Source organism: Arachis hypogaea, chromosome 1, assembly GCF_003086295.3.
Source record: "Arachis hypogaea cultivar Tifrunner chromosome 1, arahy.Tifrunner.gnm2.J5K5, whole genome shotgun sequence".
NCBI classification, from domain to species: domain Eukaryota; kingdom Viridiplantae; phylum Streptophyta; class Magnoliopsida; order Fabales; family Fabaceae; genus Arachis; species Arachis hypogaea.
The window spans coordinates 15,360,266-15,379,587 of NC_092036.1; the positions used below are offsets into that span (position 1 = coordinate 15,360,266).

Here is a 19,322-nt window from a genome sequence, read left to right on the forward strand (position 1 = left end):
GTCCTAACTACAGTTTCGCATTTGTTCCCTGCAATAACAGTGCCAAGTTTTGATCCGGCAACAACACCAAGTTTTTGGCGCCATTGCTGGGGATTGTTTGAGTTTGGACAACTGACGGTTCATCTTGTTGCTTAGATTAGGTATTTTTCAGAATTTTTAAGAATGAATTCTAGTGTTTCAAAGTGATGTTCTTATCATCACCAAAGCTGATTGATCTTCATCAATTTAGCTCTTGAATGCAATGTCCTGCTGAAGCTTGGCTAGCCATGTCTAATTCCTTTAGACTGAAGCTTTAGACTAACATTGCATGATTCCTGGAATTCTTATTAAAAATTTTGAATCTCTTTATTTTCTTCTCCATATAATTTTCGAAAAAAACCAAAAAATTACAAAATCATAAAAATAAAAAATATTTCTTGTTTGAGTCTAGTGTCTCATTTTAAGTTCGGTGTCAATTGCATGTTTCTGTTCTTCTTGCATTTATCATGTGTCTTCATTGATCTTCAAGTTGTTCTTGATGATTTACTTGCTCTAATCTTTAAATTCTCTTGTTTTGTGTGTTTTGTTGTTACTCATATGCATTCTCAATTTGTTAGTGTCAACAGTATACAAACTTCTAAGTTTGGTGTCTTGCATGCATTGTTTATTTGATTTTAGTTGCATTTTGATTTTTCCTCATCATTAAAAATCCAAAAAAAATTTAATTTGTGTCTTTTCAAGTCAATAATGCAGAGAATTGAAGATTCAGAACATACAGCAGAGGAATTACACAGAAAAAGCTGGGCGTTCAAAACGCCCAGTGAAGAAGGAAAACTGGCGTTTAAACGCCAGCCAGGGCACCTGGCTGGGCGTTTAACACCCAAAAGGGTAGCATTTTGGGCGTTAAACGCCAGAATGTATACCATTCTGGGCGTTTAACGCCAGGATGGCACAAGAGGGAAGATTTTGTTTTCAATTCAAATTTTTTTAAGTTTTCATAATTTTTCAAAATCAAATCTTTTTCAAATCATATCTTTTCAATCATATATTTTCAAAATCAATTTCTTTCCATTTTCAAAAATACTTGCTAACAATTAATGATTTGATTCAACATTTCAAGTATGTTGCCTATTCTGTTGAGAAAGGTTTAATGTTTGAATCATATCTTTTCTCGTTAGCCAAGTCATTGATTTTAAAAATCAAATCTTTTTAAATTGTGTTTCAATCATATCTTTTTAAAACTATATCTTTTCAATCATATCTTTTTAATCACATCTTTTTCAAAATAATTTTTCAATCATATCTTTTTTATTTCTAATTTCAAAATCTTTTTCAAAAAACACTTTATCTCTTTCCCAATCATATTTTTCGAAAATCATTCTTCAATTTTTCAAAATGTTTTTAAAATGTTTTTAAATTTATTTTCGAAAATTTTTTCCCCTCTTCTCACATCCTTCTATTTATGGACTAACATGTACAATTTGAACTCTATCTTTCTAAGTTCGAATTCTTCTACCTCTTCCTTCTATTTTTCTTTTCCTCTGACACCTCAAGGAATTTCTATACTGTGACATAAAGGATTCCATATTTTCTTGTTCTCTTCTCTTTCATATGAGCAGGAGCAAAGACAAAAGAATTCTTGTTGAGGCTGATCCTGAACCTGAAAGGACCTTGAAGCAAAAGCTAAGAGAAGCTAAAGCACAACTCTCTGTAGAGGACCTAACAGAATTCTTCAAAGAAGAAGACATGGCAGTCGAAAACAACAACAATGCCAACAATGCAAGGAAGGTGCTGGGTGACTTTACTGCACCTACTCCTGACTTCTATGGGAGAAGCATCTCTATCCCTGCCATTGTAGCAAACAACTTTGAGCTTAAGCCTCAATTAGTTTCTCTAATGCAACAGAATTGCAAGTTTCATGGACTTCCATTGGAAGATCCTCATCAGTTTTTAGCTGAATTCTTATAGATCTGTGACACTGTCAAGACCAATGGGGTTGACCCTGAGGTCTACAGACTTATTCTATTCCCTTTTGCTGTAAAAGATAGAGCTAGGATATGGTTGGACTCACAACCTAAAGAAAGCTTGAACTCTTGGGAAAAGCTAGTCAATGCCTTCTTGGCAAAGTTTTTTCCACCTCAAAAATTGAGTAAGCTTAGAGTAGAAGTCCAAACCTTCAGACAGAAGGAAGGTGAATCCCTCTATGAAGCTTGGGAAAGATATAAACAATTGATCAGAAAGTGTCCCTCTGACATGCTTTCTGAATGGAGCATCATAGGTATCTTCTATGATGGTCTGTCTGAACTGTCCAAGATGTCATTGGATAGCTCTGCTGGAGGATCTCTTCATCTGAAGAAGACACCTGCAGAAGTGACGATTAGATTTTTGACGGTTTAGAATTTCACTAATGAAATCTCGTTGTAAAGTATAGTTTCTAAACCAAACAATAATCCTTTCATACAAAAAGTTGTTTGTCACTAGTACAAACCCCTAAAATTTATAAACCGAAGTATTGAACCTCGGGTCGTTCTCCCTAGGATTTACAATAAAGTGTCTTGTTATTGGTCGTGAGTTATTTTGGGGTTTTGGATAAGAGACATGAAAGTAAATGGCAATGAAAATAAACTAACAACTATAAAAGGCTCTTGGTAAGGTATGAGAACTAGAAGTCCTATCCTAGTTATCCTCCTCAATTATGATAACAAATTATCCATTACTCCCACTTAGTTAACCTCTAACCATGGAGGAAAGTCAAGTGGATGAATCAATTTGATTCCTCAAGTCCTAATCAACTCCTAAAGGAAAGACTAGCTTTAGAGGTATTCAAATCAATTAGCAACTTCTAATTATCAATCAACAAAAAGGATTAGATAACTCAACAGTTACTAATTACTCTACCTAGGCCAAGAGGAACAGAATCTACACTAAATTCCTACCAAGCATTTCATCAAACACTTGGAGGGTGATGAAAGAAAGCATTTTTATTTGTAAGAATAAAAGGAATCAACAACCAACAATTACAAAGAATTAACAAAACAACAATCAAAAACATCACAATCACATGAATTATCTCAAATTGCATTATTAAAAGAAAACAAAAGAACAAGAATATCTCAATTACAAACCTAGAAACAAAATAAGAGAAATTACAACAAGAGGATATGGATAGAAAGAAGAACCAAAGTGTAGCAATCACCACTTGAAGGTAGAAGTACAAGGAGACTTGACTTAAACCTAGAATTATGAGATCCTAATCTAACCCTAATTCCTAATCCTAGAGAGAAGTGAGAGCTTCTCTCTCTAAAAACTAAAACTAAAAACTAAAACTAGTGAGTGTGTGTCAATGTGTGAATGAATTGTCCATCCCCCTTCAATCCTTGGCTCTTATATGCATTTTGGCGCCAAAGTTGGTTGCTGAAACCTTCCAAAATCGCCAGGCACGTGTTGCTTTAGTGAGGTCATGTGCCATCATCGGCGCGTGCGCGCATGGTACGCGTGCGCGTCCTTGGCCTGTTCCGCAATGTGCGCGCGAGCGCCTTGTGCGCGTGCGCGTGCTTGGTCGAGATCAACTCTTTGGCTTTTTGTGCTTCTCTCCACTTGCATGCTTCCTTCCTTGCTTCCTTTGATCCATGCCTAGCCTATTTCAATCCTGTAATTACTAGCAAACACATCAAGGCATCTTATGGAATCAAAAAGAAATCAAAATAAGGATTGAAAAGCATGTTTTTACACTTAAGCACAAATATGGGAGAGATACAAAACCATGCTAATTCATAGGCTAAATGTGACAAAAGGTTATCAAAAATACTCTAAATTCAATACAAAACAAATCGTCAAATTGGGGTTTGTCAAGAAGCTCAAGAACTCATTGAAATGGTTGCAAATAACCAATTCATGTACACTTCTGAAAGGAATCCTATGAACAATGGGACGAATCAGAAGAAAGGAGTTCTTGAGATTGATACTCTGAATGCCATATTGGCTCAGAACAAAATATTAACTCAGCAAGTCAATATGATTTCTCAAAGTCTGTCTGGAATGCAAGCTGCACTAGGCAGTACTAAGGATGCTTCATTTAAGGAAGAAGCTTATGATCCTGAGAACCCTTTAATGGAAGAGGTGAATTACATGGGAGAACCCTATGAAAACACCTATAATCCTTCATGGAGAAATCACCCAAATCTCTCATGGAAGGATCAACAGAGACCTCAACAAGGTTTCAACAACAATAATGGTAGAAGAAACAGGTTTAGCAATGGCAAGCCTTTTCCATCATCTTCTCAGCAACAGACAGAGAATTCTAAGCAGAGCCACTCTGACATAGCAACCATGGTCTCTAATCTAATCAAAATCACTCAAAGTTTCATGACTGAAACAAGGTCCTCCATTAGAAACTTGGAGGCACAAGTGGGTCAGCTGAGTAAGAAAGTTACTGAACTCCCTCATAGTATTCTTCCAAACAATACAGAAGAGAATCCAAAAGGAGAGTGCAAGACCATCAACATGGCAGAATTTGGAGAGGAGGAAGAAGCAGTGAACGCCACTGAGGAAGACCTCAACGGACGTCCACTGGCCTCTAATGAGTTCCTTAATGAGGAACCATGGGAATCTGAGGCTCACACTGAGACCATAGAGATTCCATTGGATTTACTTCTGCCATTCATGAGCTTTGATGAGTATTCTTCCTCTAAAGAGGATGAAGATGTCATTGAAGAGCAAGTTGCTAAGTACCTTGGAGCAATCATGAAGCTAAATGATAAGTTATTTGGTAATGAGACTTGGGAGGATGAACCCCCTTTGCTCACCAAAGAACTGGATGACTTGTCTAGGCAGAAATTACCTCAAAAGAGACAGGACCCTGGGAAGTTTTCAATACCTTGTACAATAGGCACTATAACCTTCAAGAAGGCTCTGTGTGACCTAGGGTCAAGTATAAACCTCATGCCTCTCTCTGTAATGGAGAAGCTAGGGATCTTTGAGGTACAAGCTGCAAAAATCTCACTAGAGATAGCAGAAAATTCAAGAAAACAAGCTTATGGACTTGTAGAGCATGTTCTGGTAAAAATTGAAGACCATTACATCCCTGCTGATTTCATAGTCCTAGAGACTGGGAAGTGCATGGATGAATCCATCATCCTTGGCAGACCCTTCCTAGCCACAGCAAAGGCTGTGATTGATATTGACAGAGGAGAATTGATCATTCAAGTGAATGAAGAATCCCTTGTGTTTAAGGCTCAAGGATATCCCTCTATAACCATGGAGAGGAAGCATGAAGAGCTTCTCTCAAAACAGAGTCAAACAGAGCCCCCACAGTCAAACTCTAAGTTTGGTGTTGGGAGGCCTCAACCAACTTCTAAGTTTGGTGTTGAACCCCCACATTCAAACTCTAAGTTTGGTGTTGGGAGGTTCCAACGTTGCTCTGAGTATCTGTGAGGCTCCATGAGAGCCCACTGTCAAGCTACTGACATTAAAGAAGCGCTTGTTGGGAGGCAACCCAATGTTATATTTATCTATTTTTCCTTTGTTATTTTATGTTTTCTGTAGGTTGATGATCATGGGAAGTCATAAAATCAATTAAAAAAGCAAAAACAGAATGAAAAATAGAAAGAAAAATAGCACACCCTGGAGGAAAACTTGCTGGCGTTTAAATGCCAGTAAGGGCAGCAAATGGACGTTTAACTCCCAGTCTGGCACCATTCTGGGCGTTTAACGCCAGAAAGGGGCACCAGACTGGCGTTAAACGCCAGGAAAGGGCAAGAAGTTGGCGTTAAACGCCAGAAATGGGCACCAGCCCGGCGTTTAACGCTAGAATTGGCATAAAGAGCATTTTTGCTCGCCACTTGGTGCAGGGATGAATTTTCCTTGACACCTCAGGATCTGTGGACCCCACAGAATCCCCACCTACCCCACCACTCTCTCTCTTCTTCACCCATTCACCAATCACCTCAACACCTCTTCTTCAAAAACCCCTCACCTATCAAATCCCACTATTCTCTTCACCACTCACATCCATCCTTCATAAAACCCCACCTACCTCACCATTCAAATTCAAACCACTTTCCCACCCAAACCCACCCTCACATGACCGAACCATACAACCCCTCTCGACTCCTATATAAACCCATCTTCACTCCTTCATTTTCACACAACCAAAACACCACTTCTCCCCCTTGGCCGAACCACAAAGCCACCTCCATCTCCTCTATTTCTTCTTCTTCTACTCTCTTTTTTCTTCTTTTGCTTGAGGACGAGCAAACCTTCTAATTTTGGTGTGGTAAAAGCATTGCTTTTTGTTTTTCCATAACCATTTATGGCATCTAAGGCTGGAGAAACCTCTAGAAAGAGGAAAGGAAAGGCAAAAGCTTTCACCTTCGAGTCATGGGAGATGGAGAGATTCATCTCAAGGGTGCATCAAGACCACTTCTATGAAGTTGTGGCCATGAAGAAGGTGATCCCCGAGGTCCCCTTCAAGCTCAAAAAGAGTCAACCTTGATCAAAGGTTGGACCAAGTCCTCATAGACATCTGTGAAGAGGGCGCTCAATGGAAGAGAGAGGGAAGCCGATTCAACTAAGAAGGCATGACCTCAAGCCCATCACTTAGAAGAGGATGGAGCAAACAAGAGATCCCACTCACCATGAAATCCCTGAGATACCTCAAGGGATGCACTTTCCTCCACAAAATTATTGGGATCAAATCAACATCTCCCTAGGAGAATTGAGTTCCAACATGGGACAACTAAGGGTGGAGCACCAAGAACATTCCATTCTCCTCCATGAAATTAGAGAAGATCAAAGAGTCATGAGAGATGAGCTACAAAGGCAAGGAAGAGACATTAAGGAGCTCAAGCACTCCATAAGATCTTCAAGAGGAAGAACAAGCCGCCATCACTAAGGTGGACCCGTTCTTTAATCTCCTTGTTCTTTAATTTCCCGTTTTTCGAATTTTTCATGCTTATGTTTATCTATGTTTGTGTCTTATGATCATTAGTGTCTTAGTGTCTATGCCTTAAAGTTATGAATGTCCTATGAATCCATCACCTTTCTTGAATGAAAAATCTTCTTAATTGATAAAGAGAAGAATTGCATGAATTTCAGATTTTATAACAGATTAATTATTTTGATGTGGTGGCAATACTTTTGATTTCTGAATGTATGCTTAAACAGTGCATATGTCTTTTGAATTTGTTGTTCATGAATGTTGGCTCTTGAAAGAATGATGAAAAAGGAGACATGTTACTGAGGATCTGAAAAATCATAAAAAAATGATTCTTGAAGCAAGAAAAAGCATTGAATTCAAAAAAAAAAACGAAAAAAAGGGGAAAGAAAAAAGAAAAAAAAATAAAGTTGTGATCCAAGGCAAAAAGAGTGTTCTTAAGAACCCTGGACACCTCTAATTGGGGACTCTAGCAAAGCTGAGTCACAATCTGAAAAGGTTCACCCAGTTATGTGTCTGTGGCATGTATGTATCCGGTGGTAATACTGGAAGACAGAGTGTTTTGGGCCACGGCCAAGACTCATAAAGTAGCTATGTTCAAGAATCACCATACTTAACTAGGAGAATCAATAACACTATCTGGATTCTGAGTTCCTTGAGAAGCCAATCATTCTAAATTTCAAAGGATAAAGTGAGATGCCAAAACTGTTCAGAGGCAAAAAGCTAAAAGCCCCGCTCATCTAATTAATACTGATCTTCATAGATGTTTTTGGAATTCATTGCATATTCTCTTCTTTTTATCTTATTTGATTTTCAGTTGCTTGAGGACAAGCAACAATTTAAGTTTGGTGTTGTGATGAGCGGATAATTTGTACGCTTTTTGGCATTATTTTTAGTATGTTTTAGTTAGTTTTTATTATATTTTTATTAGTTTTTAGTTAAAATTCACTTTTCTGGACTTTACTATGAGTTTGTGTGTTTTTCTGTGATTTCAGGTATTTTCTGGCTGAAATTGAGGGACCTGAGCAAAAATCTTATTCAGAGGCTGAAAAGGACTGCAGATGCTGTTGGATTCTGACCTCCCTGCACTCGAAGTGAATTTTCTGGAGCTACAGAAGCCCAATTGGTGTGCTCTCAACTGCGTTGGAAAGTAGACATCCTGGGCTTTCCAGCAATGTATAATAGTCCATATTTTGCCCGAGATTTGATGGTGCCATTGCTGATCACAATTTCGTGTACCACCCCCGTACAATAGTAAAAAGTGCTATTTATACTAAACTAGTTACTAAGGTTTACAAAAAATGAGTAGATAGTACAGAAATTCACTTTCGGGGCCCACTTGGTGTGTGTTTGGGCTAAGCTTTGAAGCTTCCACGTGCATAGGCCATCCTTGGAGTTACACGCCAGCTTGGGTGCCAGTTTGGACGTTTAACTCCAGCTTTAGTGCCAGTTCTGGCGTTTTACGCCAGAAAAGGGTCTCTGGTGGGCATTTGGACGCCAGTTTGGGCTATCAAGTATCGAGCAAAGTATGGACTATTAAACATTGCTGGAAAGCCCATGATGTATACTTTCCAACGCAATTGAGATCGCACCAATTGGGCTTCTATAGCTCCAGAAAATCCACTTTTAGTGCAGGGAGGTCAGAATCCAGTAGCATCTGCAGTCCTTTCTCAGCCTCTGAATCAGATTTTTGCTCAGGTCCCTCAATTTCAGCCAAAAAATATCTAAAATCACAGAAAAATACCCAAACTCATAATAAAGTCCAGAAATGTGAATTTTTCATAAAAACTAACAAAAATATACTAAAAAGTAACTAAAACATACTAAAAACTACCTAAAAGCAATGCCAAAAAGTGTATAAATTATCCGCTCATCACAACACCAAACTTAAATTGTTGCTTGTCCCCATGCAACCAAAAACAAAATAGGATAAAAAGATGAGAATATATAATAAACCTTAAAATTTCAATGAAGCTTAGTTCTAATTAGATGAGCGGGGCTAGTAGCTTTTTGCTTCTGAACAGTTTTGGCATCTCACTTTATCCTTTGAAGTTCAGAATGATTGGCATCCATAGGAACTCAGAGTTAAGATAGTGTTATTGATTCTCCTAGTTCAGTATGTTAATTCTTGAACACAGCTACTTATGAGTCTTGGCCGTGACCTTAAGCATCTTGTTTTCTAGTATTACTACCGGATACATAAATGCCACAGATACATAACTGGGTGAACCTTTTCAGATTGTGACTCAGCTTTGCTAGAGTCCCCAGTTAGAGGTGTCCAGAGTTCTTAAGCACACTCTTTCGCTTTGGATCACGACTTTAACTACTCAGTCCCAAGCTTTTCAGTTGGACCTTCATGACACAAGCACATGGTTAGGAATAGCTTGATTTAGCCGTTTAGGCCAGGATTTTATTCCTTTAGGCCCTTCTATCCACTGATGCTCAAAGCCTTGGATCATCTTTACCCTTGCCTTTTAGTTTAAAGGGTCACTGGCTTTTTCTACTTGCTTTTTCTTTTTCTTTCTTTTTTTTTGCCACTTTTTTTTCCGCAAGATTTGTATTTTTCACTGCTTTTTCTTGCTTCAAGAATCAATTTTATGATTTTTAAGATTATCAATAACATTTCTCTTTTTTCATTATTCTTTCAAGAGCTAACCATTTTAACATTCATAAACTTCACTATAAAAAATATGCACTGTTCAAGCATTCATTCAGAAAACAAAAAGTATTGCCACCACATCAAAATAATTAAACTAATTTCAAGATAGAATTCGAAATTCATGTACTTCTTGTTCTTTTGCAATTAGAAACATTTTTCATTTAAGAAGGGTGAAGGATTCATGGGACATTCATAGCTTCAAGGCATAGACACTAGACACTAATGATCATGTAATAAAGGCACAAACATAGACAAAACATAAAGCATAAGAAATGAAAAATAGAAAAATAAATAACAAGGAAATTAAAGAACGGGTCCACCTTAGTGATGGCGGCTAGTTCTTCTTCTTGAAGATCCCATGGAGTGCTTGAGCACCTCAATATCTCTTCCTTGCCTTTGTTGTTCCTCCCTCATGGCTCTTTGGTCCTCTCTAATTTCATGAAGGATAATGGAGTGCTCTTGATGCTCCATCCTTAGTCTCTCTATGTTGGAACTCAAATCTCCTAAAGAGGTGTTGAGTTGCTCCCAATAGTTGTGTGGAGGAAAATGCATCCCTTGAGGCATCTTAGGGTTTTCTTGATGAGGGACTTTCTCATGCTCTTGTTGAGGTCCGTGAGTGGTCTCTCTTGTTTGCTCCATCCTCTTTTTAGTGATGGAATTGTCCTCTTCAATGAGAATGTCTTCCTCTATGACAATTCTGGCTAAATTGCATAAGTGACAGATGAGATGAGGAAAGGCTAACCTTGCCAAAGTGGAGGGCTTGTTAGCCACCTTGTATAGTTCTAGAGGTATGATCTCATGAACTTCCACTTTCTTTCCAATCATAATGCTATGGATCATGATAGCCCGATCCACAGTTACTTTGGATCGGTTGCTAGTAGGAATGATAGAGCGATGGATGAACTCTAACCATTCTCTAGCCATGGGTTTGAGGTCAAGCCTTCTTAGTTGAACCGGCTTGCCTTTGGAGTCTCTCTTCCATTAGGCTCCTTCTACACAGATGTCCATGAGGACTTGGTCCAACCTTTGATCAAAATTGACCCTTCTTATGAAAGGATGAAGATCTTCTTGCATCATTGGAAAGTTGAATGTCAACCTCACATTTTCCAGACTGAAATCTAAGTATTTCCCCGAACCATTGTGAGCCAATTCTTTGAGTTCGGGTTCATACTTTGATCATGGTTCTTAGTGATCTATGCATTAGCATAGAACTTATGAACCATTAAGATTCCGACTTGTTGGATGGGGTTGGTGAGAGCTTCCCAACCTCTTCTCCGAATCTCTTGTCGGATCTCCAGATATTCGCTCTTTTTGATCTTGAAGGGGACCTCGGAGATTACCTTCTTCTTGGCCACAACTTCATAGAAGTGGTCTTGATGGACCTTTGAGATGAATCTCTCCATCTCCCATGACTCGAAGGTGGAAGCAATTGCCTTCCTTTTCCTCTTTCTAGAGGTTTCTTCGGCCATAGGTGCCATTAATGGTTATGGAAAAAAAAATAAAAAGCAATGTTTTTCCACACCAAACTTAAAAGGTTTGCTCATCCTCGAGCAAAAGAAGAAAGAAAGGAGTAGAAGAAGAAGAAATAGAGGAGATGGAGGTGGAAGAGTGGTTTGGCCAAGGGAGGTTTGGAGTGTTTGGGATGTGTAAAAATGAAGGAGTAAGGAGGGGTACATATAGGGTAAAGGGGAGAGGGAATTCGTGTGATAGGGGTTGGGTTTGGGAGGAAAATGGTTTGAATTTGAGTGGGTGGGGGTAGGTGGTTTGTATGATGGGAAATAATAGATGGATATGAGTGGTGAAGAGGTTATGGGGAAGAGGGTAAGATTTGATAGGTGAATGGTGTTTGAGGAAGGGTGTTATGGAAAGGTGTAAAGAGGAGTGAGAATAAGCTGGGATAGGTAGGGATCCTGTAGGGTCCACAGATCCTGAGGTGTCAAGGATTTCTCATCCCTGCACCTTTCTGGTGTTTAAACGCCCTTTGTGTGGCATTTCTGGCATTAAACGCCAGTCTGGCTGCCAATTCTGGCGTTTAACGCCCAGAATGCTGCCAGACTGGGCGTTAAACACCCATTCTGCTACCCTTACTGGCGTTTAATGCCAACCAGACACCAGAACCCTTTTCTGGCGTTAAATGCCAGCCTGTGTGCCATTTCTGGCATTTAACGCCCAGAATGGTGCCAGACTGGGCGTTAAACGCCCACTTTGCTAGCCTTACTGGCGTTTGAACGACAATAATTTCGTCCTCCAGAGTGTGCTATTTTTGATGCTGTTTTTTATTCCTGCTTTAATGCTATAGCTGTTTTTGTGACTTCACATGATCATCAACCTAAAGAAGACATATACTAAAACTAGAAAATAGAATGAAAAAGTGATTAATATAAATAAATAAAATTGGGTTGCCTCCCAATAAGCGCTTCTTTAATGTCAATAGCTTGACAGGAAGCTCTTACAGAGCTTCACAGATGCTCAGAGCATTGTTGTGGCCTCCCAACACCAAACTTAGAAGTTGAGTGTGAGGGCTCTGTCCAACTCTGTATTGAGAGAAGCTTTTCATGCTTCTTCTCCATGTCTACAGAAGAAGATCCTTGAGTCTTGAACACAAGGTAGTCCTCATTCAATTGAAGGACTAACTCTCCTCTGTCTACATCAATCACAGCCCTTGTTGTGGCTACGAAGGGTCTTCCAAGGATGATGGATTCATCTTCATCCCTCCCAGTGTCTAGGATTATGAAGTCAGCAGGGACATAAAGGCCTTCAACCTTCACTAAGACATCCTCTACAAGTCCATAAGCCTGTTTCATTGATTTGTCTGCCATCTCTAGTGAGATTCTTACAGCTTGTACCTCAAAGATCCCTAGTTTCTCCATTACAGAGAGTGGCATGAGGTTGATACCTGACCCCAGGTCACACAGAGCCTTTTCAAAGGTCATGGTGCCTATGGTGCAAGGTATTAAGAACTTTCCGGGATCCGGTTTTTTTTTAGGCAATGTTTGCTGAATCCATGTATTCAGTTCATTGATGATCAATGGAGGTTCATCCTCCTAAGTCTCATTACCAAATAACTTGGCATTCAGCTTCATGATTGCTCCCAGATACTGAGCAACTTGCTCTTCAACGTCTTCACCCTCTTCAGAGGAAGAATATTCATCAGAGCTCATGAATGGCAATAGTAAGTTCAGTGGAATCTCTATGGTCTCTGTATGAGCCTCAGATGTCTTTGGTTCCTTAATAAAGAACTCCTTATTGGTCAGTGGACGTCCCCTGAGGTCTTTCTCACTGGGAATCACTGCCTTTTCACTCTCTCCAGGTTCGGCCATTTTGGTTATAGTTATGGCCTTGCACTCTCTTTTAGGATTCTCTTCTGTATTGCTTGGGAGAGTACTAGGAGGAGTTTCAGTAACTCTTTTACTCAGCTGACCTACTTGTGCCTCCAAATTTCTGATGGAGGACCTTGTTTCAATCATGAAACTGAGAGTAGCCTTAGATAAATCAGAGACTATATTTGCTAGGCCAGAGAGGCTCTGTTCAGAATTCTCTATCTGTTGCTAAAAAGATGATGGAAAAGGTTTGCTATTGCCAAACTTATTTCTCCCACCATTATTGTTGTTGAAGCCTTGTTGAGGCTTCTATTGATCCTTCCATGAGAAATTTAGATGATTCCTCCATGAAGGATTATAGGTGTTTCCATAGGATTCTCCCATGTAATTCACCTCTTCCATTGCAGGATTCTCAGGGTCATAAGCTTCTCCTTTAGAGGAGGTTTCCTTAGCACTGCCGGATGCAGCTTGTAATCCAGTCAGATTCTGAGAAATTATATTGACTTGCTGAGTCAATATTTTGTTCTGAGCCAATATGGCATTCAGAGTATCAATCTCAAGAACTCCTTTCTTCTGAGTCATCTCATTATTCACAGGATTTCTTTCAGAAGTGTACATGAACTGGTTATTTGCAACCATCTCAATAAGTTCATGGGCTTCTGCAGGGATTTTCAGATGAAGAGATCCACCAGCAGAGTGGTCCAATGACATCTTGGACAATTCAGACAGACCATCATAGAATATACATATGATGCTCCATTCTAGAAGCATATCAGAAGGACACCTTTTGGTTAATTGCTTGTATCTTTCCCAAGCTTCATAGAGGGATTAACCTTTCTTCTGTTTGAAGGTTTGGACTTCCACAATAAGCTTGCTCATCTTTTGAGATGGAAATAATTTGGTCAAGAAAGCATTGACTAACTTGTCCCAAGAGTTCAGGCTTTCTCTAGGTTGTGAGTCTAACCATGTTCTAGCTCTATCTCTTACAGCAAAACGGGAAAATCATAAGATTGTAGACCTCAGGATCAACCCCATTGGTCTTAATATTATCACAGATTTCCAAGAATTCAGCTAAGAACTGATGAGAATCTTCCGATGGAAGTCCATAAAACTTATAATTCTGCTGCATTAGAGAAACTAATTGAGGCTTAAACTCAAAGTTATTTGCTCCAATGGCAAGAATTGAGATGCTTCTTCCATAAAAGTTGGAAGTTGGTGGATCATAGTCACCAAGCATCTTCCTTGCTTCTCTAGCATTGTTGTTGGGTTCGACTGCTATGTCTACTTCTTTTTCAAAATTCTCTGAAAGGTCCTCTCAGCTTCTTCTTCAGAGTCCTTTCAGGTTCAGGATCAGCTTCAACAAGAATGTTTTTATCCCTATTTCTGCTCATATAAAAAAGAAGAGAACAAAAGAGAGTAGTGGAATCCTCTATGTCACAGCATAGAGACTCCTTGATGTGTCAGAGGAAAAGGAGTAGAAGAATGAGAAGAGAGAGGAGGTGAGTTCGAAAAAATTTTTAGATGAGTGGAGGAGGAATGTTAGCAATTAAATAAAATAAATAGAAAGAGATGAGAGAGAAAGAGTTCTCAAAAATTTAAAAGAAAAAACATAAAATTAGAATTTAAAACAATTAGTTAACTAAAAAGATTTTTGAAAAAGGGGTTAGTGATTTTCAAAAATTGGAAGTGAAAAAGTAGTTAGGTGGTTTTGAAAAAGATAAGAAATAGTAATTAGTTGAAAAATATTTAAAAATAATTTTGAAAAGATAAGAAGTTAGAAAAAGATTTGATTGAAAAAGATATGATTGAAAAGATATGATTGAAAAAGATTTGATTTTTAAAAGTGATGACTTGACTAACAAGAAACTAAATGATATGATTCTAATATTCAAAGATTGAACCTTTCTTAACAAGAAAGTAACAAACTTGTAATTTTTTTAATTAAAACATTAATTGTTATCAAAGATTTTTGAAAATGTGGAAAGATAAGATTTTAAAATTATAATTTAAAACATGAAAATTTGAAAAAAATTTGAATTTGAAACGAAATTACCTCCCCTGTGTTATCCTGGCGTTAAACGCCCAGGATGCTATCCATTCTGGCGTTTAACGCCCAGAATGCTACCTCTTTGGGTGTTTAATGCCCAGCCAGATACCCTGGCTGGTGTTTAACGCCAGAATTCCTTCCTTACTGGGCGTTTTTCTAAACGCCCAGCTTTTTCTCTGTGATTCCTCTGCTGTATGTTCTGAATCTTCATTTCTCTGTATTATTTACTTGAAAAGAGATATTTTTGAAATTTTTTTTTGAATTTTTAATGAGAAAAAAGAAAAACAACAAAATGACACAAAACATGAAAAATTAATATAAGAACAAGTACTGCATGCTAGAACACTTGAAGATCAATGAAGAACACAATGCATATGTTTTCGAAATTAAGAAAAATTAAAGCATGCAATTGACACCAAACTTAAAATTTAACACTAGACTCAAACAAGAAACACAAAAAATATTTTTTTTGGTTTTTATGATTTTATTAATTTTTTTGTATTTTTTTCGAAAATAAAAATAAAAAGCTTAAACATAAAATAAAATTACCCAATCTAAGCAACAAGATGAACCGTTAGTTGTCCAAACTCGAACAATCTCCAGTAACGGCGCCAAAAACTTGGTGCACAAAATTGTGATCACACTTTTCACAACTCCGCACAACTAACCAGCAAGTGCACTTGATCGTCCAAGTAATACCTTACGTGAGTGAGGGTCGATCCCACGGAGATTGACGGCTTGAAGCAAGCTATGGTCATCTTGTAAATCTCAATCAGGCGAATTCAAATAGTTCTGAGGATTTGATAATTAAAAGATAAATAAAGCGGAAAATAACATAGAGATACTCATGTAATTCATTGGTGGGAATTTCAGAAAAGCGTTTGGAGATGCTTTTTGCTTCTGAACCTCTACTTTCCTATTGTCTTCACCCAATCATACGTCCTCCCTTCCATGGCAAGCTGTATGATCCTCTCAGTGAAAATGGTCCGGCTACAATTTCTGTATGGCTAATCAACTGTCACTACAAGAAAAATACCCATTCAGCCACACTTTTTTAAGTGATTTTATTTTTTAATTGTAATTACTTTCGCATACAATTAGTAAACTACGTGTTTGATATATGAATTACTATAGTTGTTATTATACTGAGCTAGGACCAAATACAAAGTCTGAGTCTATTTTAACATTTTTAATCAATTTTCAGTATTGAAACTGTTCAAGTGGATTTGGCATGTTATCACACAAGGCTGTGCACCTGATTCAAGGCATAAACGAGCAAAAGGCAAGGTTTCTGATTCACAATGCTTAATTGCTCAGATAATTGTTGTTGCTGGATTAATTTCTTTATTTTGAAATATGAACTGGTTTCTAGTCTTCCACATAGTCCAGCTAAGAAAGCCTATGTTACTGATTAAGAACTAAGAACACTATTCCATTTAATTGTAGCGAAAGAGAGAAAATCCTAATGAACCAGGTTCACCAATTTTTACTATGTACTTATGTACTATCCCTTATTTACTATCCTTTATTTACTCTGTGATGTCCCTCATTAGGTTCATAGTATCTTTTGTAGCAGCAATGCCCTCTGGATCCCTTGCCACAACAAGGAAGGTATCAACTTGGCCTCCTTTCTCTCAGAGAATAAAGCAAACAGGTGCTTTTCATTAATATGTACCAAGTTTGTACCAGATTTTGTGGGCTTAACCCAAAAACTATATATTTCAAGTCTTTATGTTCATGGAAAACTTGATATACAACTCTAAACTGAAATGCTAATGAAGTAGTATGTTTCATCATTAGAACATGCATATCTATTATCTCATTTTTTCCATCTTAAATAGTAGTTTGTTATTCTTTCTTAAACAAGTTTTAAGATCACTTTTGCAGTTTCTAATTCTTCACTTTTATAGTTATGCTTCACTTTTACTCCGCTAATTTGATGCGTGACGCCTCGCTCAACGACCGAGTGGAGCTCCGAATTTTGGGTGACGTTGGTGCCAAGATCCTAGTCATAAACTTTGATACCCCTGGTGTTCAGGTGCCTAATTTCTTATGCCCATTCCCTTTTTCTCTTCAATTTTTTTATTTTTCCTACTCGGTAGTTGACGAATCTTGCCATGGTTACCTCTAGTTATAGCTTACAGTTTATAATACAACTTTCCCAATTTAGCTTCGCTTTTTTTCTTTTCTTTACCTTTTTGTTTTGGCTTACGGATTAAGCTTCCTTGTCGGTGGTTTCGATTTTGATTCTTAAATGTGATTGTAGTTTAGGGAGAGATGGAGAGAGAATGAGAGTGGCGGAGGCCGGAGAGACGGTGCTTGTTGGTCTTCCACCTTTTAATGCAGAGCATCCTCAGGTTTAATAGCATACCTTTTGCCATGATTTTTGCGTTTCTGTTCTTGTTTGCTGTATGGTTTAGCTCTTACTGATAGATATTTCTTTTTGGGGGTGTTTGTAGACTATATTTGATAATATTCTTAATCGTAAGATACCTTGGCCTGCAGTTCCTGAAGAAATGAGTCCTGAAGCTCAAGATCTTATTGATCGGTAATAATCATGTTATCTTCATGTTATATGTATCTGGCAATTGCAAACTGTTTATTCTGGTCAGCATTTTAGAATATCAATGCTTTGTTTATGTTTCCAATACTGAGCATGCTTCCATTAATTTGGATATTTTAGCTTGACTGCTTAAGCCGAAGATAGCATTTGTGAATGTATATTGTTTAGCAATCCTGGTGCCATATCTGCTAAATATGAACTTTATGTTAATAATCTTGTGACAGTGACCACTACTGTCTCACCTTTCACATGGCATTATCCTTAAACCATGAGAACAGCAATCCCATTGTATTTGGTGTTCTGAATTATTTGACTGTTGTCAACTACATAACAAGCCCATGATTCGTTTTTTACCCCCTCTCTTAACTGTGGCTTTGTGTAAAAATGAAAATATAATTATAGTTTGTACAAAATCTAAGTTTTATTCTATCTAAAGCTTTTTCTTTATGCTCCCTTTGCTGGATGCCGATCTGTTATAAATTATGGTTTTTTGTCCTGCGTTATTGTGCTAAGTTGAAGTCACGATTAGGATAGAAAAATGAATATTTTCTTGGATTAGTACCTGAGATGTGTTTATTTACAGATTATTGACTGAAGATCCTAACCAAAGACTTGGAGCTAGAGGTGCACCAGAGGTGATTTAATTTCTTATTAGCATACAGATGCTTGTTCCCCATTTTTATGATCATATTTCATTTTACTTGCACTTCAAACGTCACATTGATAGATGCTTAATTATCCAGGTGAAAGAACATGTTTTCTTTAAGGATATAAATTGGGACACACTTGCTAGATAGAAGGTATGTAATGCTTCTCAAGTCATAATTAAGTACTGTTAATTTCATCACTTCAATGCAATATGCGTTTCAATTAAAATTATAATTATTCCCTAATATAATGAATTATATTTCATCACTTCAATGCAATGGTTTATGGTTTGGATTTGTCAGTTTTATTTTTCTGTTTCGACAGTTGAAGTCTTTATTTGTCAGAGAGGTCTATTCAAGAGTCAGGATTATTCTGTGAACATATTGCATTATTTTCTGAATTGAAGAATCTTAGTCTCATCTATCTAATTGCTCATTTTGATTTTGAGAGGTCTATTTCCAAAGTCAGCAGATTTTTGTTTGTTATGAAGTAGTCTCTGACCTATCTTGGCACCTTATATATCATATTTGTTAGTCATTACTCATTATTATGTATTCTTGAAATGTTAGCTCCAACTCTTTTAAGTGTCTATAGCTTTTGAGAACCTTGTGTTTCTTTGGTGATAAATCGAGTTAAAATTAAGATTAAAAAAAGGTGATTTCTTTGGTGGTCTTTTTATAATTACGAATGTCATTATGAATATTTTTTTAACTACTTTTCTATATAATTATGCAGGATAACAATGAAGATTAAGCTGACTATTATTGTGGTTTATTGGCTAAGATAGAGTGCTATTTAGAATCTTTACATGTATGGTTGACTAATGATTTTTATTAGAAGATACTTTTATTGGCTAAGTGATATTATGTTTTTGATATGGCTATGCTTACTTTAGTTTGAGATGTATAAATTTTTACAGTTAACTTCATTCTTGTACTTTTGGATCAATATTATAAATATATTTTGGTTAGAGATAATTTTTATTATATAAAGAAATTATTTAGTATAATTATGTATTATTTTTATTTTGTAATATTCAACTCATTTAAATAAAAATACAGAATTATTATATATGTAATCATATTAACTATTATGTTGTATTAATAATTATTATATATATATATATATAGAAAAAATAGTATACAAAAAAAAAACGAGACCTAAGGCTACAC

At 37.2% G+C, this 19,322-nt stretch overlaps 1 protein-coding gene across 6 annotated transcripts; it reads left to right on the forward strand.

Moving 5' to 3' along the window:
- Positions 1-16,048: 16,048 nt before the first annotated feature.
- Positions 16,049-19,060, forward strand: LOC112799108 (uncharacterized). 6 transcript variants are annotated; one of them, XM_025841671.3, is made up of 8 exons: positions 16,060-16,221; positions 16,493-16,550; positions 16,850-16,977; positions 17,206-17,296; positions 17,399-17,487; positions 18,086-18,126; positions 18,246-18,302; positions 18,886-19,060. In XM_025841671.3, exons 1-4 carry the CDS (start codon positions 16,171-16,173, stop codon positions 17,278-17,280), a joined length of 312 nt encoding a protein of 103 aa, XP_025697456.1. In that variant the 5' UTR covers positions 16,060-16,170; the 3' UTR covers positions 17,281-17,296; positions 17,399-17,487; positions 18,086-18,126; positions 18,246-18,302; positions 18,886-19,060. The 6 variants fall into 6 exon arrangements, 5 of the variants coding, with proteins under 5 accessions (XP_072089812.1, XP_025697456.1, XP_072089814.1 ...); XM_072233711.1 differs by lacking the exon at positions 18,886-19,060 and having other exon boundaries at positions 16,049-16,221; positions 17,445-17,487; positions 18,246-18,440; XR_011880474.1 differs by lacking the exon at positions 18,886-19,060 and having other exon boundaries at positions 16,075-16,221; positions 16,516-16,550; positions 18,246-18,422.
- The last annotated feature ends 262 nt before the right edge of the window (positions 19,061-19,322 follow it).

What these genes read in the sequence shown, in the direction of transcription:
- LOC112799108 (XM_072233711.1), top strand. Translation starts at nt 16,171, where the DNA reads ATGTTATCACACAAGGCTGTGCACCTGATTCAAGGCATAAACGAGCAA. An exon ending in AAGGCATAAACGAGCAAAAG is followed by an intron (nt 16,222 to 16,492) that starts GCAAGGTTTCTG and finishes GTCCCTCATTAG; the next exon opens with GTTCATAGTATCTTTTGTAG. An exon ending in CCCTTGCCACAACAAGGAAG is followed by an intron (nt 16,551 to 16,849) that starts GTATCAACTTGG and finishes TCACTTTTATAG; the next exon opens with TTATGCTTCACTTTTACTCC.